Below are 22,712 nucleotides of genomic sequence, written 5' to 3'. Positions count from 1 at the left end.
TATGAACAAATCCATGAGGGCTTCGGCTCAAAGCGAACAATATCATACTGTTGTTCGGCTTGTGAGTTACGCATAATCTATCCAAAGTCCAACCCGACTTATCAGAAGGTATAAAGATTTTCATCAAATGGGCAGAACCTTTGACATGTAAAATATCAAATGTCAAACCCCAAGATAAAAACTTATACAGCTGAATTTCACTTCATGACCTTTATCTATTATTGGGAGCAGAACCTCCTCCTAATTACAATCCAAAACACAAGCAAACAATCAAAGCAAGAGACAAAGAGAATTTCACTTCATGACCTTTATCTATTATTGGGAGCAGAACCTCCTCCTAATTACAATCCAAAACACAAGCAAACAATCAAAGCAAGAGACGAAGATAAAGAACATAGAGATTTAGAGTGGTTCACCAGATCTATTCGATATAACAAGTTACATCCGCTTGGGGTTGCTAAGTTTTACTATCACAAAGACCAAGATTATAGACTTCATTTCACTCTCCCATAAGAGCGTGCCATTTCTCTCTATTTTCTCATGAGAAAATTTTGTAAAACTAAAATTTTCTGTTGTTTTTCGCAACGTAAATCATGTCATATGCGATTAACGCTCAATCGGCTACAACACCCAATCAATCAACTCACTCTCTATCCGAAAGACATAGCATTTGCTACAGGTTCCGATCGATCTGCTTGCTTTCTGTCTCTAGCAACAGCCAGGTGGAATTTGACTCTCACACCCCAACATCTATTTGATCTATTTTCCTCTAGTTAATTTAACTTTTGGCCATCGAAAGATGATGTTTGTTCTAACTCAATTCCTCAATTTCAAAATGTTATAACTGAGTCACCCAAAAGTTTAGATTTGTTTCAAAGGCATATTTCACCAAATTTGATTAGTCAAACTGCCTACATGGCGAGGTATTGCATTAAAAAGTGTAGAAGATCTCTCGTATTTGATGTAGACAGTAAATACTGGTCTCTGAACCTTTCCTGTCTTGTCCAACAAGATATGCCCTACTATGACATGAACTCTTTCCATCCAAATATTCATGCAGGTCTATTTTGATTACATGAGAAGCTTTCGTGTTGACTTCGATGAGTTCTTTGTGGATGGAATCATCTCTGAGATTGAAATTGGATTAGATTTCTGTGGGGAGTCATGATATCATTCTTATCATGCAAGGCATGGTTGGAGATATCCTAGTATTGGCGAATTCCAGGTAGTCAGTCACTGGAGAAAGCCGATGTAATGTTTATGCACGCTGATAGTATCTCTCGTCAATTAATTTTCTATGATCTTTCCCTGCTTATTTATTACCTTCATTGATAGCTACTATGGAAGATTCTTCCTTAACTGGCCACGCTGCTGAGCTGACTGCTGGCTTCTACAATCCATCGAATCGTGATGGCTAAGCTCCAATTGCAGCAATGTCGAAGAACCGTGGGGCTGCCATGAACTTCACCTGTTGTGTTTATGCCTGAATTCTCTGTGCCTGGATCCTTCAAAAATGCCTTTTACTAGATTATGCATCATTTTTAATGAAGTTGTTGAGGTTTACTTGTCTCATCTTCAATAATAGAGGCAGCAGTTGCAGATCTGCAAATTAAACGAAGGCTAAATATGAGAGAAGGCGTGAAGGAGAAGGAACCAGTGATCATGTAATCTGGGTCACGTGAACGAGGCCAGCCAAACAGAACAGAAACACCAAATTCTCGTGCCCCTGAGTGACATAAGGGTCTTGCACGTGCCTGTCTCACGCGCCCCGTGCTCCTAATCCTTGTCGCTCGCTTAATACACACGCACTGTGCGTGCCAAACCGCAAACTCACACACACACTCAAACACGTTCGAGCTGTTACGCACGCGCGAACCGCCTAACCCTCCCCACACGCACGCAAACGCCACGCACGCTTCTTTCCCTTCTCTCTTTCGCCGGCCGGGGCCGGCGTTGCGCACCGGAAAAGTAGCTACCCTACTCTCCTTTCCTTCTTATCATTGTACGCCGGAGATACAACGATTCACCGGAAACGTCGCCGGAATTCTGTTACTTGTTTGGCTTGGGCGGAGGTATGTGTTGTAGGCCTGTGGACCTTGTTCTTGATGGATTTGCTAGGTTAGAGTATTGGATTTTATGGTGAGATGCTTGAAGAAGATGCAGAAATGACTCAATTGGAGCCTTCGGCATCGTAAAGTGTAGTTATCTCGTGACGATTATGAGACTTGTTATGGACGGTGATTTTGATTGGTTAACTGTTCGCGGCTTCTTCTGGAATACGTAAAGTAGATGAAGGTATGTGATGAAATATTGTATTTCTAGCTAAGACTTCGTAGTTTTACAGTTTTACTCTTACAACGATAGAATGAATTAATTCGAGATAATTCTACTTACTGAAGATTATAGAATTGAGTGTTTCGTTTGCTTCAAACAGGAAGAAAGGCTGGAAATTTTTGTTGTTTGTAGGTGCTTCTAATCGTTTTTAAGTTTGCAGATTTTGCATATGTAAAACGAATTAGTGGTGTTGCTGGAAAAGAGTGGTCTCACTTGTTTCCGGACTCAGTCGAGACTGCTGAAACAACAGATGGTCACATTTTTCCTGTTATAGAATTGGTTGAATTTGCATGATAATATGAGGTTTCTATTCTTTTCAGTTAGATTCAGAATTTTCTGGGTTGTACTGCTGCATCATCTTCTGTATTTTTTAAAAGATTGAGCAGTGGTGGTGGCATAAAAAACCAAGATACCAGAGTTTCTTTGGATAAGATTCTCAGTGCAGTGACATAGAATATGGCCACGGACATGCAGAAATTGATTGGAACAAGCGAAGAAGATGATGAGGAAGATATGGAGATGGATGTGAAAGAAGAAGATGATGATAGCGAAGAGAATGGGGAGAAGCACATTGCCACACAAGGGATGGTAATGGTTGATGGAGGGATGACATCGAATAATAGTAATAGTCAGTTTCAACATCACCAGGAAATTGAGGAACAAGTCAGCACCCCTGGGACAGGAGTTGTAGCTCGGAGGTGCAGACCACTGGAAGAAAAGGAGAGAACTAAGTTAAGAGAGCGGCAACGGAGGGCAATTACTGCAAGGATCTTGGCGGGGTTGCGGAGGCACGGGAACTATAATCTTAGGGTCAGAGCTGATATAAATGATGTAATTGCAGCTCTGGCTAGGGAAGCTGGATGGGTTGTTCTTCCAGATGGAACCACCTTTCCTTCAAGATCCCAGGTACCAAACTGTTTAGTGCATGGATTTTTTTTCCTGTTATTGGCAGATTATCCTAATGTTGGTGGTAAGTCAAATCCTTAGCATAATTGAAGTCATTTTTCTGCTGTTTCTGCATCTGCTTATGCATGAGATGGTGACATATGTATTGTAGTTAATAGACAAATAAAAAAAATCTAAACTGATGTCATATATTCCCACAATTTGGTTTACATGAGTGGCCCTGGAGGAGCCCATGAAGTACCAATGGCAATTGGTGTGTTTGATCAAACTGCTGTATATTTATTTCCTTCACTGCCTGTCATAATGTGATTGATTGTGGAAGCCAAAATTTTCAATCCAAACAGAAGTTTCTTAATTAGACAATTATTTGGTTCATGAAATATTCAATCCTTAGGTTTTTCCTGCACATGAAAATTCAAATGGTTCATACATATGCTTTGGTTCTGGAACTTTGATTATTACAGATGGTACTTCTGGAAATGTGATATCTTATTTATGGAAGCATCTAATGTATCCCATGGCTCATTAGTATACTTTTTTAATGTTCCCATAATCCTAAGGTCAACCAAACTTACCACAATCATGTGGGAAATTTTCCTTTTCAACAATTGCAGGGATCAAAGCCTGTGGGTGGCACCTCTACAATGGTGACATCATCATCTTCACAAGTCATGCCACAACAGACTCCTCCTGCATCCCTCACAGGAGTTTCCCCCAGTTATCAGACCTCAATAGAATACAATTCAATCCGGATGAAAGGAGTTTTTGTACCCACTCCATCACCTTATGATCTATCCTCAGGTGCGCGATCTCAAACCTCTCCTGTGGTGGGAGTGGTTGCAGAACAAACAGAAAATCATCAACTCATTCGTGGCACCATGGAGACCATTAATGACAAACAGGTACCAGGACTAATTTTTGAAGTAGTGTTCTTTAATCTCCATTACTTTCTATCTATGTCTGGCTAGCTGATGGTACTTGGTGATTTACTGTCAAATTATGTATTAAATTAGCCTTCGGCAGCAGTTATTCTTTTTAAAGGTAAAAAGAAAAATGCATTAAAAGCACCAAGCTGGGTGCACAGCACTTGTAGAAAGCTACATGATTACAAAGCTTTATAACGAATAGAGTCGATCATGTTTAAAAACAGCATTGTCATCAATTGCCGATCAGTTGCCCAGCCAAATTGATGATTCTACAAATTCATGTGCAGTTCCTCCACTGTGGTTCCCCGATTTTTCAAAACTGATTGCTGATTCATGTCTTATGGCTTTTTAGGGTGGTAAATTTTGCGTGTTTCAGTTTCAACCATCTCTTCCTCTTTTGTAGACTGTTTGCTTGCCATCAAATCTACTGGACCGTGATTTTTCTGGTACTCCATATGTTCCAGTTTATGTTATGCTACCAGTAAGTTTCTAATTTATTTTTATTTCTCGTGTGTGGTTCAATTGGTTGATATTTGATTCCTTACATTTCCATGTGCTGTGGGCTTATTTAGTTAGCGCCCACGCATCATTCTTCTTTTGTGTACATGCTAAAGAATTCAGCCTTTAGAGGAAAGCCTATGATTTACTTTGTGCACACGGTTCTTTTTCACAGAGAAGCTTAGTAGAAACATGCTAACTTGTCTTTGTTGTTTGTAAGCATTCTTAACCATGTCTCCTTTAATTGGTGGCAGTTGGGTGTCATTAATATGAAGTGTGAGCTGGTCGATCCAGATGGACTGCTGAATCAGCTAGGAGTGCTGAAATCAATAAACATTGATGGAGTCATGGTTGATTGCTGGTGGGGAATAGTAGAGGCGCATGCTCCACAAGATTATAACTGGAAAGGATACAAGAGGCTCTTTCAGATGGTGCGTGAGCTTAAGCTTAGGCTTCAGGTGAGCAAGATCAATTAATGCATGTTCTGCTTGTTGCAACTCGCTTGAAGTCACACTTCCTGCTAATTGATGATTTTATTAAAAACCTTATGCCATTGATTCTTGTTTTACATAATGCCCTTTGGAATAGACAAATTCAAAATTTTACACTTGGAAATTGAGGAATTTACTACCACTAAATGAAGGCAATTATCCAGAGTTGGTTGTGGATAAAGTTCATTTGATGGCTGAAACCATCTGTCCTCCTTTTTATACTATTGTACACTTGGATTTCCAGGTCTGGAGACCAATTCTGTTAGTGTCAAGGAAAATGGAGTGAGAATATTAGTATAGTTCAATTAGTGGCACAATGACAATGTAACATTAAATTTTGGTACATTATCATGACAAAGTGGGATTAATTATTGTTCATGTTAATCTCGGTTGGTCCTTCTGAGTCATTGAATTCTTGTTTTCTAATGTTTCTTGTTCATTTCTTTGCTCGATTTCTAGTCAGCTTTGTTTGAATAGCTTTTGGCCATAGTAGTAAATTGTCTAATTAACATTGGCTCAGGTGGTTATGTCTTTTCATGAATGTGGAGGAAATGTTGGTGATGATGTTTGCATTCCATTGCCCCATTGGGTGGCAGAAATTGGTCGAAGTAATCCGGACATATTTTTCACCGATAGAGAGGGCAGACACAACCCAGAATGTTTGTCATGGGGGATTGACAAGGAGCGAATTTTGAGAGGTCGGACTGCTTTTGAGGTACTTCCTATAAGTTGTTCAAGCACACCTTGTTGACGTGAAGGATTTGAAACTACTCATGCCTACGAATCCTTTTTAAGTGATATGTTTCGTTAACTTTCACCTTTTGTGGAAAATGGTAAGCCTTTCATTTAAAGTCTGCTAGATCATGTTTTGACAGGTAAAGGTTTCATCCATCATGAATGTTAAGATTAGTTACTTTGTCATTCAACCCAATAAGTTAGCTTGTTGGGTTAGGGCATTTCACATCTTTTATATGTATTTTAACACTCCCCCTCACGTGTGAGATGGGCAATCCGACAGCCCAATACATGCAAAACAAACGAGGCCCAACACCAAGGCCACCCTCACACAAGAGCCTCACTTGGGGCAAAAAAAATGCTGGTTTAATATTGCGGAAGCTAAGTTTTGAAACCAAGAACTCCCGCTTCTGATACTATGTTAAAATTTTTGCTTAAAAGTGGCCCATGCACTCTCTAAAAGGACCTATTAGATAGAGGAGAGGGTACCACATATATGCACATACAATTCACCCAACCTAGACAATGTAGGACATTTATCTCGTAACACTTCCCCTCACTTGTGGGGTGGACAATCCAAAGGCCCAAAGTGTAACAAATGGGCAAACCATGGCCCAAGAAATGGGTGGAGGTAAGGCCGTCCAAGAAAACATCGCTAGGGGCACGGACCAATGCTATGTCTTTTTCGAACAGTATAATTTTTTTTTTTGTAGAACTGTGGCCATTTTTCTTCTCAAAATTTACATTTTACGTAATGCCACTGTTATTTTGAGGATAAAATGTTTTTATCTTTAATTTTTGTTCAACATATGTAGGTTTACTTTGACTATATGAGGAGCTTCCGGGTCGAATTTGATGAACTCTTTGAAGATGGTACCATCTCTATGGTTGAAGTTGGATTGGGACCCTGTGGGGAACTGAGGTACCCTTCTTGTCCTGTAAAGCATGGTTGGAGATATCCTGGTATTGGTGAATTTCAGGTAAATTTTGATATTTCCTTAGTGATTGGTGTTTCCATTTTTGGTTCTCATTGTTTCTTTCGTGACAAAAATATATTGAGGGTACAACTACAAGTTTGTCTTTTTACATTCTTTTGAAGAGAGAGAGAGAGAGAGAGAGCTTTTTGCCATTTCCATACAAATTTGTGGTTATGATTCTTGCGTAGTTAGATTTTGACCTTGAATTGGTCACTAGGATCAGTTTTCTGCGGGGTTAATGATGATAATTGTTTACTAAAACTACCTCAACAGATAGCACAAATGGGGATATGTCCATGGAAACCCATTAACAAATGCTTGTGTACAACTACCCTTACATCCATAATAATGTTACATATACAACTGTTTGGTCATGATTAAGTTGTGGAACACAATACTGACACAGGATATGCACACCAATATTTGGACACGCACACAAACAAATTCTGCTGAAGCCCAACTAAAAGTCCTGATTGCAACAGGAATAGAAGGATCCAAAACAAAGTTAGATCAAAGCAGGAACCCACAGATCTGATTTACACTGCTGCAATCTGGGAATAGGGCTTGGGGTCCACGAGCTAGAGGCCTAAATCACAAACCCTGATAGTTAGGAACTAGAGATGACTGAATTTGAACTCTACTCACTCATAATATGGTCACTGCTGCAACCTTTTTTCTTTGAGGGACAGCACATAAGCAGGGGACCAAACTTCCTATGTAGGGGAGTAATATGAACAGGGCTGCTTGTGATGTAGGTAGGACAAGTTTTGAAGTGGTTCTACAGTCAGGAAATTGTTCTTCAAGTTTCCCCGAAAGGTAACAGGGCTGAATTTTTCTCACTAAGGCCTCCTAGAAATCTCCCTCAGAAGAAAGCTTGATGAAGTATCACCATCAAAAGAAAACCATCTCAAAAGAGAAGTGATTCAAAATCTGAAATCTTCATTCTTATTATTACTGAGTACAAGGGTCCTTTTTGGATGTTCTCTATACGGCCACAAATTCCTGGATTTAATTCATGAACTTCCATTCTTAATCTTATGCTTGTCCAATGTGCATATGGAAATTGCATTCTGAAAGATACTTATGCAAAAATATGTGGAGCTAGTGTTTGTTCACATAAGTTTCACATTTTCTTAGAACATAGACTGATTTTTCCCATGTTCTTAGTTAATTGGATAATGCCACATTGGTCTCTGTGAAATATGAACAGTCAATCGTAATGGTTTGTGGTTTTAGTTTCACCTTTCATTTTTTCTTTACCTCTGCATATTTGCCAAGTGTTTTCCTAATATGATCCTGAAAGTTATATCTTGATGTTCTCCAAGAATTTATAGATTTCTTTGACCTCCAGTGTTATGATCAGTACTTGTTAAAAGACCTGAGAAAGGCAGCAGAAATGAGGGGACAACCCTTCTGGGCTAAAGGACCAGATAATGCAGGTTCCTACAATTCACAGCCACACGAAGCCGGTTTCTTTTGCGACGGAGGTGACTATGATAACTACTATGGCAGGTTCTTCCTCAATTGGTACTCTAATGTCTTAGTTGACCATGGTGATCGAATACTTTCCCTTGCAAAATTGGCTTTTGAAGGCACCTGCATTGCTGTTAAGGTGAATATACTCTTTGAGAGTTTTTTATTTGTTATGGAAGATGATTTTTTTCTTGCGAAATAAAATTGTGAGTGCAATAAAAGATGAATTTTCTCATTTCGCTTCTTTAAATGAGCAGCAAGTAGCAAGCCTTCACATTAGCATTCATACAGATGTGATACAGCATCTCTATCAATCTCTCTATGGACTAATATCTATTGGGCATTATTTGTCTCTAGTTTCTGAAAATTTGTTACTTATATTTTGAAAATTGCTTGAAGGAGCAAAAAATTAGAAAAACAGAAATAAAAGGCAGAAATGAGGATTTTGATTTGCTTATGTTGTGCAAATCCAAAAACTAGCAGCAGATGAGGGTATATCAATCTGATGGTGACCTCTGTTTCAAGCAATGAACTGTTGGATATTTTCAATATTTTGTCAAGAACATATGAACATATTTCTCTCTACTCCCTAGTCCCTTCAATATAAATAAGTCATGAAGCTTTGCAATCTATGATTAGTACAATAATCTTCTGTACATTCAACTCTATCCGGATCCTTTAATTCGTGGAATTCATTTCGTCATCACTCCCTTTACCTACTTCATTCTTTGCCTTATTTTTGCCCTTTATATGTATTCATCAATTAATTCAGTGGATTATGCTGTTGCATTTGATTTGTTCTTTCTCATCTTATTATTAACTAGTGCATAGGTAATCCTCCTAAAATAAACTGCTCCTCTGTTTTCTTTTACCTATGCTACGATTGGCTATAGTTTTTGCTAACTTTTTATTTATTGCCTAAATTACTCTATTGGATTGTTGGATCACACACGATAGTTATGAATATAAACTCTTTGAAAGAAAAAAATAAAATTTGTCCAACACTGTTTGGCAACTCAGTGTTACTCTTAAATAATCCATCCACACTCTAAAAGTCAGGCAATTCTTTTTGGGTGTGATTTAAGATAAGAAAAGAAAGAAATTAAAATACCTATCCAAACAAGGGTGAGATCTTGTGCACTAGCCGTTGTTTACATTTTACAGACTTCCAAACATTTTATTTCTTGATCCTTTATGAGCAGACAGATGATTCCAATGTTGTTTCATATTATTATGTTTGTGTGTGTGAGTATGCTTTGCAATATATATAAACTTTCAATGGTACGCCCTCTCTGGCTATAATATGGGAGCTTTCTTTTATTTCGAAAACATGCATTATCCAGTTGAGGTTGTATGGTACAGTTTCCATATCTGAATCCCCTGCATAAAATGATGTGCATTGATCTTCTCATTTGTTCTTTTTCCTATATGTGGTTTGGGGAGAGATTTTTGTCCTTTTTCTACTGCTATAAATTATTTTGGAAAATGATTATAAATAAATTTAGGAGACTAATTTCGAAAAGCAATTTACAAGTTATGTCTTGATCCAGTATGTTTGCTATATTTTTAATTGCGGAGCAGCTATCCGGCATCCACTGGTGGTACAAGACATCCAGTCATGCAGCTGAACTAACTTCAGGTTTCTTCAATCCATGCAATCGTGATGGCTATGCTGCAGTCTTGACAATGCTAAAAAAGCATGGAGCTGCTTTAAACTTCACATGCTCGGAATTTCGCTTGTTAGACCAGAATGAAAACTTCCCAGAGGCACTGGCTGATCCTGACGGATTAGTCTGGCAAGTAAGCATTAATCAATCAAAAGCTTGAGATGACCTTCAATTTTTCTTTTGGCATATGTTGCTACCCTTCACTTCTGATTCAAACTTATATTCATACTTTTTGGCTTTTGAACATTTTAGTTATCTATTTCAGGTGTTAAATGCTGCATGGGATGTTGGTGTGCCACTAGCCAGTGAGAATGCTCTCCCTTGCCATGATAGGATAAGCTATAACAAGATATTGGATAGGGCTAAACCCTTAAATGATCCAGATGGAAGGCATTTCTTAACTTTTACCTACCTCAGGCTTTGCCCGATTCTCATGGAGAGACGTAATTTCGTGGAATTTGAACAATTTGTCAAGAGAATGCATGGTAAGGCACTGAAATTGATTTAGTTACCTTTGCAACATTTCGACAGAAATTGCAATGTCTGCTTTTACCGGTAGTGGCATATCATGCCTGTAGGAACTCTTCTCGTAATCATTCTCATAGTCAGCACAAACTAGATGACCCATTTTTCTCTATATTTTCTCTCAGTATATTATGCCTAGAATAACACCCATTTTTCTCTATAATTTCTACAAGTATGTCAAGCTTAGCGTAATCATGCCTCTAGGAACTCTTATTGTAATCATTCTCAGAGTCAGTACAAACTAGGTGACTCATTTTTCTCTATATTTTCTCGCAGTATACTCAATAGGAATATTGCTTGAGTGGTAAATTGACCCGAGATAACACCAACATGGTTCTTGGAAAATTGTGCTTCTAATCTCAGTCTTTGTATAGGAACTTTTTTTTTTTTGGGTAGAATTGTATAGGAACTTACTGGATAAAATAAGCCTTTATTTTAGATTTTTCTTTTCTTTTCTTTTGCTTTTTTTTTTCTCACCTTTATTTGTTGGGGCTCTCTTGTACTCTTCTCCTTTTGTTGAGCACCTGATTGGTGCCGTTATTAGTAAAACATTTCTGCTTTCGAAAAAGCAATGTTGCTCATAAGCTTGATTTCTCGATAGTTGTTGCAACTTTGATTAGTATCTTTGTTGTTATAGATAGGCATCGTAGTATTTATGTAAGAACATAATTTATAGTAAGCTAGAATGACAAATTATGCAATAGAAATTATCTGCATTGGAAATGTGTAAATAAAAAAGAAAACATAACACAAGTAAATTGTGCTCATCACTGTTGCAGTGTTTTTATCCTTTTTGAATTCTGTGATCGACTTGTTAACATTTCTAACTGCAGGGGAAGCGGTTATCGATATCCAAGTATAAGGGAGAGGATGATGGCTGTCTGGATTGTGTAATCATGTGCTTTACCCCAACAAAGTGTCTGGGGGTTAGAATGTGTCAGTATTAGGAGAGTAGTGTGATTAATTTTAAGTCATATTATACCTTTGTAAAGCAGTTAGGCTAAAGCATCTTCATATGGTGGTTAATTTAGTTTATATTTGCATCAGTAGTTGTGTAAAACTTTAGAAATTTGAGTTTACTAATGAAATTTTTCAAAGTTCCATTTCGGCATCTACTTGATGCAAAGCAAAAGAACCTTTACATCTTCTTCGGCTGGTGAGGATGGTTCTTTGTGCAAAATTACTTTCCTTGATAACCACCATGTTTAGAAACTATAAATTAGTTTGGATGAAAATTAGAGGTGTAGGAATCTTGAATTGAAAATGTTAAAGATCCCAACTACCAATTATCCCATCTATTGAGTGGGACGCACATTATCTAAGTAAATTTGTGAGCTTCCACATGATATACGTAAAATATTTTACGTACATCGTAACAATTAGGATAACTGTTGGGAACTTATTACGTTTTCACAAACATGATTGAATAATGAATTGCATGACATTCTCCTCATCATAAGGTGAAATTGCAATTTGTATGCAACGAATTGCTAGGAAATTAATGTTTGAGAGGTTTGTGAGATTTACTTCTTGAACACCATACGTCCAGATTCATCCACATCAAAAATACGGTCTACAAATTCATCCCAACTTTCCCTTATCTTTTTCTGGATTGACATCAATGATGTTACACCGCCGTTTGATCTTTCAGAGCTCTCCCCTTCTTCCAAGTCCTGAAATGTTCCATACCCTGAAGGTGAATTCCCCTCAGGAATGTCCAAAGCAACGGCTCTTTGAAGAGCTGCATTGTATTCCTCGCTGTGTTCTCGAGCAAGACACTCCTGCCGCTTCATCTTCTGCATTTCTGGGATCTCCATGAACCGATCCTTCTCCTGCATTAACTGAACACAAGAGAACGTTCTTAAGATTTACAGCAAAAGTAATTTACTTTTTTTTTTTTATCAGGAAAAGAAATTTACTGATTTTGTGAAGAAGACGTGGTATTCATAGTCATTTGCTGCTAATAAAGCAACTAACTAGTAGCAGTGATTAATCAGTTGGATTACTCTAACAGGATAGTGCACAATACAGTAATTGGAAAAATACGATTTCTTGAGGATTGCATTCAGAACACGCGAGCATAGCGACATACCAAGCAAAGCAGTGATTGAGAAATCAAAAAAGTGTTGGTTAAAGATCAGCTGCAGAACTTACGTCGAGAGCTCTTTGGGATTCTCTTTCTATCCAAATGATGGCATGGTCAGAAGTTGCATTGCAGGAAAGAACTATGTGCTCAAACCTCCCATCCACAGGAACTGCCGTTCTCACAACTGGGGGAAATCTTCCAATCCTACAACCAAGAACAGATAGACTGTTTAAATCCCATTTTTCCCAGCTTGATGGTACTTCATTCTAGATATTAGACAAATGAAATTATACATATATCAAGTACGGAAATTATTGTTCTAAAAAACACAAAATAGAAACCCTAAGTCAAGTTTGATGAGCAATCATTAGAGGCTAGCTACAAGAAATATTTCGTATTAATATGTGGCTCAGAAATAATTCTAGTTAAAACCCAGAAGCAGATTGCCCTTGCTGCTTTTAGCACAAGCTAGTTGTTCGTCTGCCTGAGACAAAAGACAAAGGTGATACACAAAAGACTTGTTGACACCCAAGCAACAAGTATATACACTTATACTGAAAAAATAGACCTTAAGAGACTCAGCTTGAGTCCGGTTCATGTAATATCTGCAGTAACTGTGTAACAGCTCATCATAAAGCTTGAAGGTTCCAGTAACTGCAGTTGAAGATTAAAGGGTTCTCAAACTCAATGTGTGCCCCCAAATGTCAGCTTTTTTCCAAACCAAAAATGATTTGGAGAAGCGTATATTAGTTGTCCTAAAGAACTAAGCGCACGCAGCCCTTGAAGGCTCTGTGCTTTTACGTCTTGCTACATATCAATCTACTTGGCCCTGGAGCTACTTTACTTACGTTAAATTAGCTATTATTTGATCAAGTTGCCAACAACCGTTCATTATTGTGATCATAATTTCGCAACACTTTAAACTATGAGTGAGACTCATATTAATTGTCCGATCTTGCTCTCATTCTCCCTTTCAATACCAAAGCTATGAGCATGTGTCAAGAGAAAAGACATAACAGCAGCAAGCCAGAAGCCTATGTTCATGTTGTTGAGAAATGTGCAAAAGATTTGCATTCAATGTGCATCATAATATATACCTGAAGGGTTTTCTCTCGACGATATGGTATAGTCGACCGGGAGCATAGAGACGCCTAGGATCTTTAAGCATCTTCTCCTCAAAAGTACAAGTATCCTTCAAGCACGTTAAGCAGACTAAGCATGGCAAACTGTCCAAAAGAAAAATAATTTGTGCTAGTACCTTAACCATATGCAACTGGAAGCAAAATCACGTATTAAAACACAGAATCATTCACTGACATCAATTTTCACACAAACATAGAAGTGTTAAGTTCCAGGTATAACAGTTGAGATTTCCTCAATTAGCCAGTAAATGTGTTGGAAATAGATCAGTATTTCTGCAGATAATACATGATATCAACTTATTTGGAAAACAGGTCTACTTAAAATTCCAAATCATTATGCATTAGATTTTGTTTACAAAGATGGGAAAGATAATCATTCAAGAAGTGACTGGCATACTATCTTTTACCATAAAAGTGATTTGAAAACATCTTCCAATGCTGCCGTTGTCCGAGGTAAGAAATCATCCTGTTCCATCATGATGGCCGGTATAAGAATATAGCACATACAATATTCCCAAGGCACAGAAAGAGAGAATGCATGATACAATTACTCCTTTCTTAGACAAATGCATCAGCTCATTGGTGTTACCAGGCAAGAATTCAGAGGGGCAGTTCTTTGACTAATGAAAAGAACGCTCCACTCTGACCAACGAAAAAAAATAAGACACCAGTTACAATTACTTCAATCAAAAAGTAAAACCAAAGTTCACCTGGCAACCCAAGAGCTGCATTCAATGATTCAGCTGAAGCAAATCTTCTTACCTACATGTACGTTGAGCAATTTTCCTTTTGGCAAATAGGAAATTGTTTCCACTGTTATCATACGACGAATGTTAAACTCAAATCAATGGAAGAATATAAGGCAAGATAATAGTATGCATATCTGCCAGGAGCACTCTCAGTATGCATATCTGCTAGTATATATATCTGCCAAGACCATTCTCAAAATGGCTGGTGACACCAATTACCTTTCATATTGTTCTTAATCAGGTGATACCAACCAATTTAATTCAAAAGTTATCGTGTAAATAATTCAATACATGACTTCTAGAGGTTCAACATATGCAATTATGTAAACATCAGTTGTGATTGAACTACTGGGATCATATTAACCTTATCTTGGAAGAACAAGCATCCATACAATAGAATATGATCAGTTTACCTGGAGCACGACAGAGTTGATAACATCTGCATATCTCACAGCCAAATTCAGTGACATACACCTTATGGGAGCAATTGCATAGCATCTGATCCTCTTCCTCTCAATGTTGCCCAATTTTTCCCGGCACTGAACTGCATATATCACCAACAATGCCACCACCCCAGCCCCAAGGGAATGCCCTGTAAAAGTCAATCTATATCCTGGATAACTCTCCACCAGCCCTCTCAAGACCTCAAACTCGGTATCAAATATCCACTTTGCCGCCTTCAGAAGCCCATTGTGCACATACCCACCTTGAAACTTGGTCTGGCCAAGTTTATTATCAAGCAATACAGCATAATCACTCTCCTTGGCCAAGTTCAGTCCTCTAACAACCAATACTATATCAGCATTATCATGATCAAGGTAAATCATGTATGGAGGAGCATGCCCTCCAGTTTTCTCATAATCTTTCCTCAGAATTAACCAATCAGGATTTATGCCATACCCTCTCGAGGGTTCCCAAACCGGGTTTCGAAGGTCATCTTCATAGATAGCAAGAACCAAGCGACAGTAGTGAGGGACAGGCTCAAATTCTTCTGCAGTGGCTAGGCCCCAGTTCTCACTTTCATGTCCTGCAGTGTAGAGGCATTTTTTCCACAACCAACCGGCGCATCCCAGGCAGTACACACATTCAAGGACAGGAATACAACAGGCGATTGACATAGAATGCCTATGAAAAAACTATGACAACAAAAGGATGCGAATACATGGCCCAATGTAAAGATACAAACACCAAATGCATAAGTGACTATTGGGGAACACAAAGTTGGAGTAAAATTCAACTGGGTAAACGAAATGGTTGAATTCTATGAAAATATATATATATATATATATATATATATATATAGAGAGAGAGAGAGAGAGAGAGAGAGAGAGAGAGAGAGAGACCAATGATAGTGATCGAAGTAAGCAAATGAAGGTTTACAAAAATTTTGAAGTCAATAAACCAATATAAAGAACGAACGATACTGAAAACTTTAGCTTCAAATAGATTGCACGAGAGTGAAAATTCTGGAAACTGAAGCAAACCCAGAAAGAGAAGGCTTTTACAGTACCCTTTAAGGTTTATAGGATTTCAGGGAAAACCCCCAAAGAGAATAGCAGTTCATATGCATATTTCAGAATTGCCGTTCACAATCTATAGATACAAAAAAAAAGGCGAAGCAAAGGCTGTTGAATATCAACAACTTTTAATTTGAACAAATGATGCAAAAGAATAATTAGGAGCAGAAGACACTTTAAAATTAAACAAAAGTGGGAGAAATCAAGAGAAAGCCAGGGTGTTTGCTTGAAGTTGGGATTCTTTGGAGATTTTTTTTTCCTCTGTGGGTTGATGATTGATGATCACAAGCGGCATGAAGGTATTATGACTGAAAAAAGAAAGAAAAAAAAATTCTTAAAATGTAGTTTTTAGCCTTTTAGGGAGAGGGAGATGAATATAAAATTAGGATTACCTACCAGTCAATTTAGTCAAACCCAATTCCAATCAATTCTGTTGGATTCCAGAGAATCTTTCAAAAATTCAAGTGTTTTTTTTTTTAAAATATCCTCAAGATTTAATTTTTTGCTCCAATTTTAGTTACAATTCCCTCACAAAAATATATTAAATCATGAATTTGAATGAAAATATGTTATTGAGTATTTTTGTATTCATAATATTATAATATAATAGATTTTAGAAAAAAAGTTTAATTCTGAATTCTAAACTTTAAATCATAAACCCTAAATATTAAAATATAAATCCTAAACCCTAATTCGTAACTCTTAAACTAAACTCTAATATTATATTTTCAAGAAAAAAAAATCATGATTTAACATGATTCTTAGGAGGGAATTGTAGTTAAAATTGGGAGTAAAGAATTGAAACGCCCTATCCCATGAAAAAGAAGCTGGGAGGTGCTCCAATTTTTTACTATAATTCTCTCCTAAAATCTTGTTAAATTGAACCCTACATTGTGTAGCCATTTGCATCATCCACAACCTTAAACAGAGAATGAGCATACATTTCACTGAATTAGAATTACAATTAATTTTTTCGGTTATTAAACCTTCCTAAGAAAAATAAAATTTAAATTTAAATCCTAATAGAAATAACTTTTTAAAAAAATCCTTAACAATTTGGTGTTTTGCTCTTTCTTAGCATCATCTTCTTCTTTTTCTTTTAACCAAAATTAATTTTTTTTCTCATTTTTTAATCTTCTTTATATTCTTCTAATCGTCCATTGTCATCATCATTATCTTCTTTATTGTGCCTTACAACAATTTGCTTATCTTTTCGTTATTCAATTTCTCTATCATCTTCATCTTCTTTCTTTTTCCTCTTTCTTTCTTTCTTTCTCATCTTATTTTGATTTTTCTTTCTTCTTTTTCTTTATCATTCTACTGCTACGCTCTATATTTTCCCCCTTTTATTGTTCATTGATCATATAGATCCACCCAATTTAAAAACAAAATTTTCCTATTAAATTCAATTAATTGAGATGTATTCTTACACATTTCATATCATTGTCAATAACTTACTACTTTATGGTGTGATTTAAAATTCGTGCATTTGATAGAACAACATGTAAATTATTGGTAATATAATAATAAGTGATAAGTATCACAATTCACAAAGTCTCTTAAACTTATCAAAAGGGGACAGTTAAGTCCTCAAGCTTTTTTTCGTGCCATCCCTCGACTTCAATCAACAATCCATGTTAGCCTTTCTGTCTATTTTTCGTCAAAAACTGCTAACGTTGACGATAATATGTGACATGACTTTGTTTTGGCACGAAAAAAGTTTGAGGGCTGAATTGACCCTTTTTTATAAGTTTAAAGGTTTCTAAGATACTTATCTCATATAATAATGTGCATTTCTACATATAAGGGTGCGTTTGGTAAGAGGGTAAGAATTTGGGGTATAATTTGTTACTCATGTAAATATTACAAGGGTAATAATAATTATGCAGAATAAGTGTTACCCTTGTTTGGTAAAGAAGGGTAAAATTTACCCAAGTATTCATTACTCTTGTTTGTTACGACTATACATTACTGGTGTAATACCATTACCCTTGTTTGTTATTATTGTAATGAACCAAACTAGAAAAAAGTGAGATTATGTTTTTTATTGTTACGACTATCATGTATCAAAATTTTAAAAATATAAATACATATGCATATATATACACACACAGCCAGACATATATATATATATATAATAACAATTGTTAACAATTTCAACAAAATAATCTGATAACATTCAAATCTATGACAAAGACGTAACACAAGAGTAGGGGTCATCATTTGGCTCGCGGGCCTAGGTCCGAGCTCGGCCCTGCCCGACCCCTTGGGCTGGCATGGGCTCCATTTTTTGGGTCAGCCCAACCAGAAGCCAGACACCTCAGGCCAATTTTGGCTCAGCCCGAGCTCGACCCAAGCCCGACATTATTTATTTATATATAAAATATGTATGTATATATATAATACACATACACAGATAGTGCATGCACTGTCTGTGTATATGTATATATGTATGTGTATTATATATATATATGTGTATTATATATATATATATGTGTATATATACGCAGACAGTGCATATGTATATATTTATGTGTGTGTATGTATATATATACATATATATATATATATGTATATATATACGCAGACAGTGCATATGTATATATTTATGTGTGTGTGTATGTATATATATATATATATATATATATATGTATATATATACACAGATAGTGCATATGTATATATATATATGTGTGTATGTATATGTGTGTATATATATATATATATACATATACACAGACAGTGCATGTGTGTGTGTATATATATATATATATGTATATGTATATACACACAGACAGTGCATATGTGAGTGTGTGTATATATGTGTGTGTGTCTGTGTGTATATATATATATATATATAATATATAATATATACTTGTATATATATACATATATATAATATATAATATATACGTGTATATATAACTTATGGGCTTTTAGAATTTTTTATTTAAAGGGGTAATAGATTGGAGTAAAACTTCTCATTACTTTTTATTACTCACGTCCCCCCACTAGTAAACTTTATGTGTAAAAAATAAGCTCAATTACTAAAATTTATTACAGGAGTAAAAGTTATATTGACATAACAAACACAAGTAAACTTAAAATTTAATTACCCTTGTAACTATTACACCTCATTACCCTCGTACCAAACGCACCATAAATTGTATATATTGACTTTATGGCCCACAACATGATTAAAACTCCACGTTAATTTTCAAGATCTATACATTAACTACATGCATATGAGGCTTAGGATGCTTAACTTTAAATGCTTTTTTTAAAGGAATATCCAAAAAGTCCATATACTTTTTAAAGACGTCCAAACAAGCCTTTGTTTTTTTTCGGACTTAACAAACCCATGTACGTAACGGACTCTGCTAGTCCTTTGACTAAATTTTCGTTAAAAAGCAACTGATGTGAAGAAGAATATATGATGTGACTTTTATATTAGAAAATATAAATGATTATTAAAAAAAAATAATTATTAAAAATACCCTAAATTAAAAATTAAGAAAATCATTTACCAAAGAATTGATTTTAGGGTTTGGCCGCCACCACCATTGTCGACCACTGTAGTTCATCATCTCTAATCTATCCTCATCCACAAATCCGATCCATCCTTCTCTCACGCACTCTCTTTTGCATATTTCTTCTCTCACCCATTCTCTCTCTCGCTGCCAATCCCAACAACAGCAAGAGCAAACTTCTCAACAATAACAACTGAGGCAAGAACTGATGATCAAATTGTTATCATCAGAAGCCTTTGATTCAGATGAACCTTGGTTAATTTGGTGAATTGAAGTTGGCCTTAAGAGCCTTCGAAGGGAAGGGCGGTGGGAAGGGATAGTTGCCTTTGTTTGAGTTCATCTTCTCCGTGCTCGAGACGAAACAACCATTAGTTCTATCATTCTCAGTGACGAAGCCACATGTAACTCAAAAAATATAATTAGACCTAGATATATAGTAATTTATAAAAAGATTCCGTGAAATTTCAATTTAGAACCCCTCGTAAAAAATCGTGCTCAAATAATTGAAACAAGAAGACATCTCGTAATTATTTAGTGTTATTTTTCATAATTTTGAAGATATAATTAATAAATAACTCAAAAAAATTCTAGGAACACTACTCTCAAACTCCTGCTCAGCTTTGTCCACCCCCGGCAACCATCTCATATCTCGTTTTGGCTTTGCCCCTAATCATTCGGAAGTATTTTGTGAGTTTTTTAATTGAACATGCGTATAGAATGGTGAGAGAAGAGATGTGAACAGTAAGTTGCAGCTATAAAATGGTGAGAGAAGACGTTTTGCCCCAAATTACATTGACTGTTGGATTGGATTTATAAAATCCAACGGTCTAAATTTGTACCGGACATTAGTTGGATAAATTTAATGTTGGACGGGCCCAACTCCATTTAGTTTGGCATAAAAGTAGAGTGACTTGTTTAGCCCGAAAAAAATTGAGAGGTTTCGTTTAGACTTTTTCGATGAGTACACTGATTTTTGGATACTTATCCCTTTTTTAAATTAATTATGCTTCTCAGTTCCATGCTTAAACAATAAAAAAGTTAGGGTGCGTTTGGTTTTTTTTTGTTTTTCATTTTCATTTTCTGTTTTCTGTTTTTCATTTTCCATTTTCCATTTCTATTTTTAAGAAACAGAAAATATGTTTGGTTTGAAATAGTGCAAAAATTATTTTCCATTTTTTATTAATCATATAATTTTGGGTTGATATGTGGTTTGGGCTTCCGATCAAACTGCACATAATGTAATTATTTGCCCGGTTGTAAGCCCAGTGGCTTCAATAGCAAATTGGGGACCTGGGCTAATGTGAAATGGGCTCCACTTTCTCTTTTTTAATTAAATAAATAAATTCATAGCTATTTCTTCTTTCCTTGCAAAGAATAGAGATGAGTTTTACGGTACAAACCTCATATCAAAACACTTCAAATTAGAAGAATAATTCCAAACAAGTATAGCTCTGATTTGAACACAATTAAGCCAAGAGATCCTACCAACCAGTGACAACCACACACAATCAACAGAGAGGAAGCAAACTAGACAACAATATTATAACTACAGAGAGAGAAAATTGACCTTCTTGGAGAGGGAGGGCTTGAGGGCGAATGCCGGAGGACTTGAGGTGGACGGAGCCGCGGAGGTATCTGTAGTTTTTGATTCTCGTTTACACTGATGGTTCAGTGGGATGTATCCCAGACTCGCCCTACCTTCCACATCAGAAAATTCAGATCCAGAAATTGGGTTGCAGCTCGTAGATTTGCATATCAATTGCGAAGGAATCCTGGATCTGACATTTCGAAATCGACTTAAATCTTGATATGGAAGATGAGTGAAAGGGTGAGACAGAGAGATTAGATGAAGGGGATTACGAAGACAAGCGTGAATATGAATACGAAGTGGAGAATCCCGTGTTTTCTACAAATAGAAAACGACTTTATTTCGTTTTCTGTTTTCCAGCCATTTTCCATTTCTGTATTTTCAAAAATGACTAACCAAACAGGTTTTTCAAGATGTTTTCTGTTTTCCAGAAAATGAAAACAGAAAATACTTGGAAAACGCTGAAACCAAACGCACTCTTAGTTTTCTAATGGAAACCAAATTGCTCTCAACCAATATTAACCTACAATTCATGTTATACACAGTTTGACAAACAAAAATGACATGTAGCCTATCAGTTTGGTAGCTATGGGACCCCAACAAGTTTATTCCATTGATTTAATCAATGCAATATCTTTCTTCCACTTATCTCAAAATTCATTATCCAAAATTTATTGTTTTAATATAGATTATATTGTTTTTTAAAAGCACAATCTAGTATTCATTGTTTTAGTTATGAATTCATTATTTTTGAAATTCCATTTAAAAAAAAATGGAATTAAGATCCAGCTGATAAAACTAATCGATAATAGATCTTGCTAAAAAGGACTTTATGGAAACTTGAGTTTCCATGGACTGTCACTATATGGACTATCTCACTATCTGACACTACTTTTGGCTATAGGGGTGTTCATCGGGTTCAAAAACCTATATCGACCCGGGGTTTATCGGGCAGGCCCAAAAATATTTCTCTTAATAGAGTCGGGTCCCGGGTCAATATATTTACAATTCTCGAGTTATCGGGTCACCCGATAACCCGGTTAAAAAGTACATTAATTTTCTTTTGATGCAATTATCTGTATGTTAGTTTGTGCTTATAAAGACTGTCCTTGTTCTTATATCTTATATTTGTTCGATGTGGAATACTGGTATATATGCTCAAACATTATGCAGATTGCAGCCCTTAGCAAATATCGAAACAAAAGGTAGCCCAATACTTCACTAATTCAATAAGCCCAATACTAATTCAATAATAAGCCCAAGTCCACAATACTTCAAAGCTTAAGAGTCAAACCTAAAGTTAATGTATCCGTTTGGGCGTACTGTGAACTGTTGTGTGGTGTTGTGATGTCTAAAACTGTGATGCTGTGAGGTTAGTTCAAACGCGAAGCTGTTTGGCGCATCACTTTTAAAACTATGGTGCAGTGCTGTGAGGTGCGTTTGGCGTATCTAAATTACGGTTATATTAGATGACTAATAATATTAATATACAATCGCTTAACGTTTATATTGTACATTAATCTAAAATAAAATGATTGATCTAATTTGATTACGTGGGACAATTCAAC

General features: G+C 36.3%; 2 protein-coding genes across 8 annotated transcripts; one reads left to right on the top strand and one right to left on the bottom strand.

The window, feature by feature from the left end:
- Positions 1–1,036: 1,036 nt before the first annotated feature.
- Positions 1,037–11,643, top strand: LOC119982720 (beta-amylase 7-like). Of its 6 annotated transcripts, XM_038826237.1 has the most exons (12): positions 1,042–1,225; positions 1,336–2,295; positions 2,655–3,240; positions 3,855–4,142; positions 4,570–4,647; positions 4,919–5,122; positions 5,676–5,870; positions 6,706–6,870; positions 8,219–8,479; positions 9,922–10,140; positions 10,273–10,492; positions 11,366–11,643. In XM_038826237.1, exons 3-12 carry the CDS (start codon positions 2,791–2,793, stop codon positions 11,392–11,394), a joined length of 2,109 nt encoding a protein of 702 aa, XP_038682165.1. In that variant the 5' UTR covers positions 1,042–1,225; positions 1,336–2,295; positions 2,655–2,790; the 3' UTR covers positions 11,395–11,643. The 6 variants fall into 6 exon arrangements, 5 of the variants coding, with proteins under 5 accessions (XP_038682168.1, XP_038682167.1, XP_038682165.1 ...); XM_038826240.1 differs by having other exon boundaries at positions 1,041–2,295; positions 2,809–3,240; XM_038826239.1 differs by having other exon boundaries at positions 1,041–2,295; positions 2,712–3,240.
- Positions 11,644–11,971: 328 nt separating this feature from the next.
- On the bottom strand, positions 11,972–15,762 carry LOC119982722. Of its 2 annotated transcripts, none has more exons than XM_038826243.1 (5): positions 14,923–15,762; positions 14,168–14,226; positions 13,716–13,844; positions 12,687–12,822; positions 11,972–12,364 (listed from the first exon to the last, which is right to left on the bottom strand). In XM_038826243.1, exons 1-5 carry the CDS (start codon positions 15,625–15,627, stop codon positions 12,056–12,058), a joined length of 1,338 nt encoding a protein of 445 aa, XP_038682171.1. In that variant the 5' UTR covers positions 15,628–15,762; the 3' UTR covers positions 11,972–12,055. The 2 variants fall into 2 exon arrangements, with proteins under 2 accessions (XP_038682171.1, XP_038682169.1); XM_038826241.1 differs by having other exon boundaries at positions 11,978–12,373.
- Between the last annotated feature and the right edge of the window lie 6,950 nt (positions 15,763–22,712).

This window comes from Tripterygium wilfordii, chromosome 17 (assembly GCF_013401445.1).
Source record: "Tripterygium wilfordii isolate XIE 37 chromosome 17, ASM1340144v1, whole genome shotgun sequence".
Lineage (NCBI taxonomy): Eukaryota > Viridiplantae > Streptophyta > Magnoliopsida > Celastrales > Celastraceae > Tripterygium > Tripterygium wilfordii.
The sequence above is the reverse complement of the archived record's forward strand: the minus strand, read 5'-3'. Positions and strand labels throughout refer to the sequence as shown.

Coding starts and splice junctions, on each gene's coding strand:
- LOC119982720 (XM_038826239.1), top strand. CDS start 2,791: ATGGCCACGGACATGCAGAAATTGATTGGAACAAGCGAAGAAGATGAT. Junction 5,871..6,705: donor GAGGTCGGACTGCTTTTGAG/GTACTTCCTATA, acceptor CAACATATGTAG/GTTTACTTTGACTATATGAG. Junction 10,493..11,365: donor ATTTGTCAAGAGAATGCATG/GTAAGGCACTGA, acceptor TTCTAACTGCAG/GGGAAGCGGTTATCGATATC.
- LOC119982722 (XM_038826241.1), bottom strand. CDS start 15,627: ATGTCAATCGCCTGTTGTATTCCTGTCCTTGAATGTGTGTACTGCCTG. Junction 12,823..13,715: donor GTCGAGAGAAAACCCTTCAG/GTATATATTATG, acceptor TCTTGGTTGTAG/GATTGGAAGATTTCCCCCAG. Junction 12,374..12,686: donor AATCCCAAAGAGCTCTCGAC/GTAAGTTCTGCA, acceptor TCTTGTGTTCAG/TTAATGCAGGAGAAGGATCG.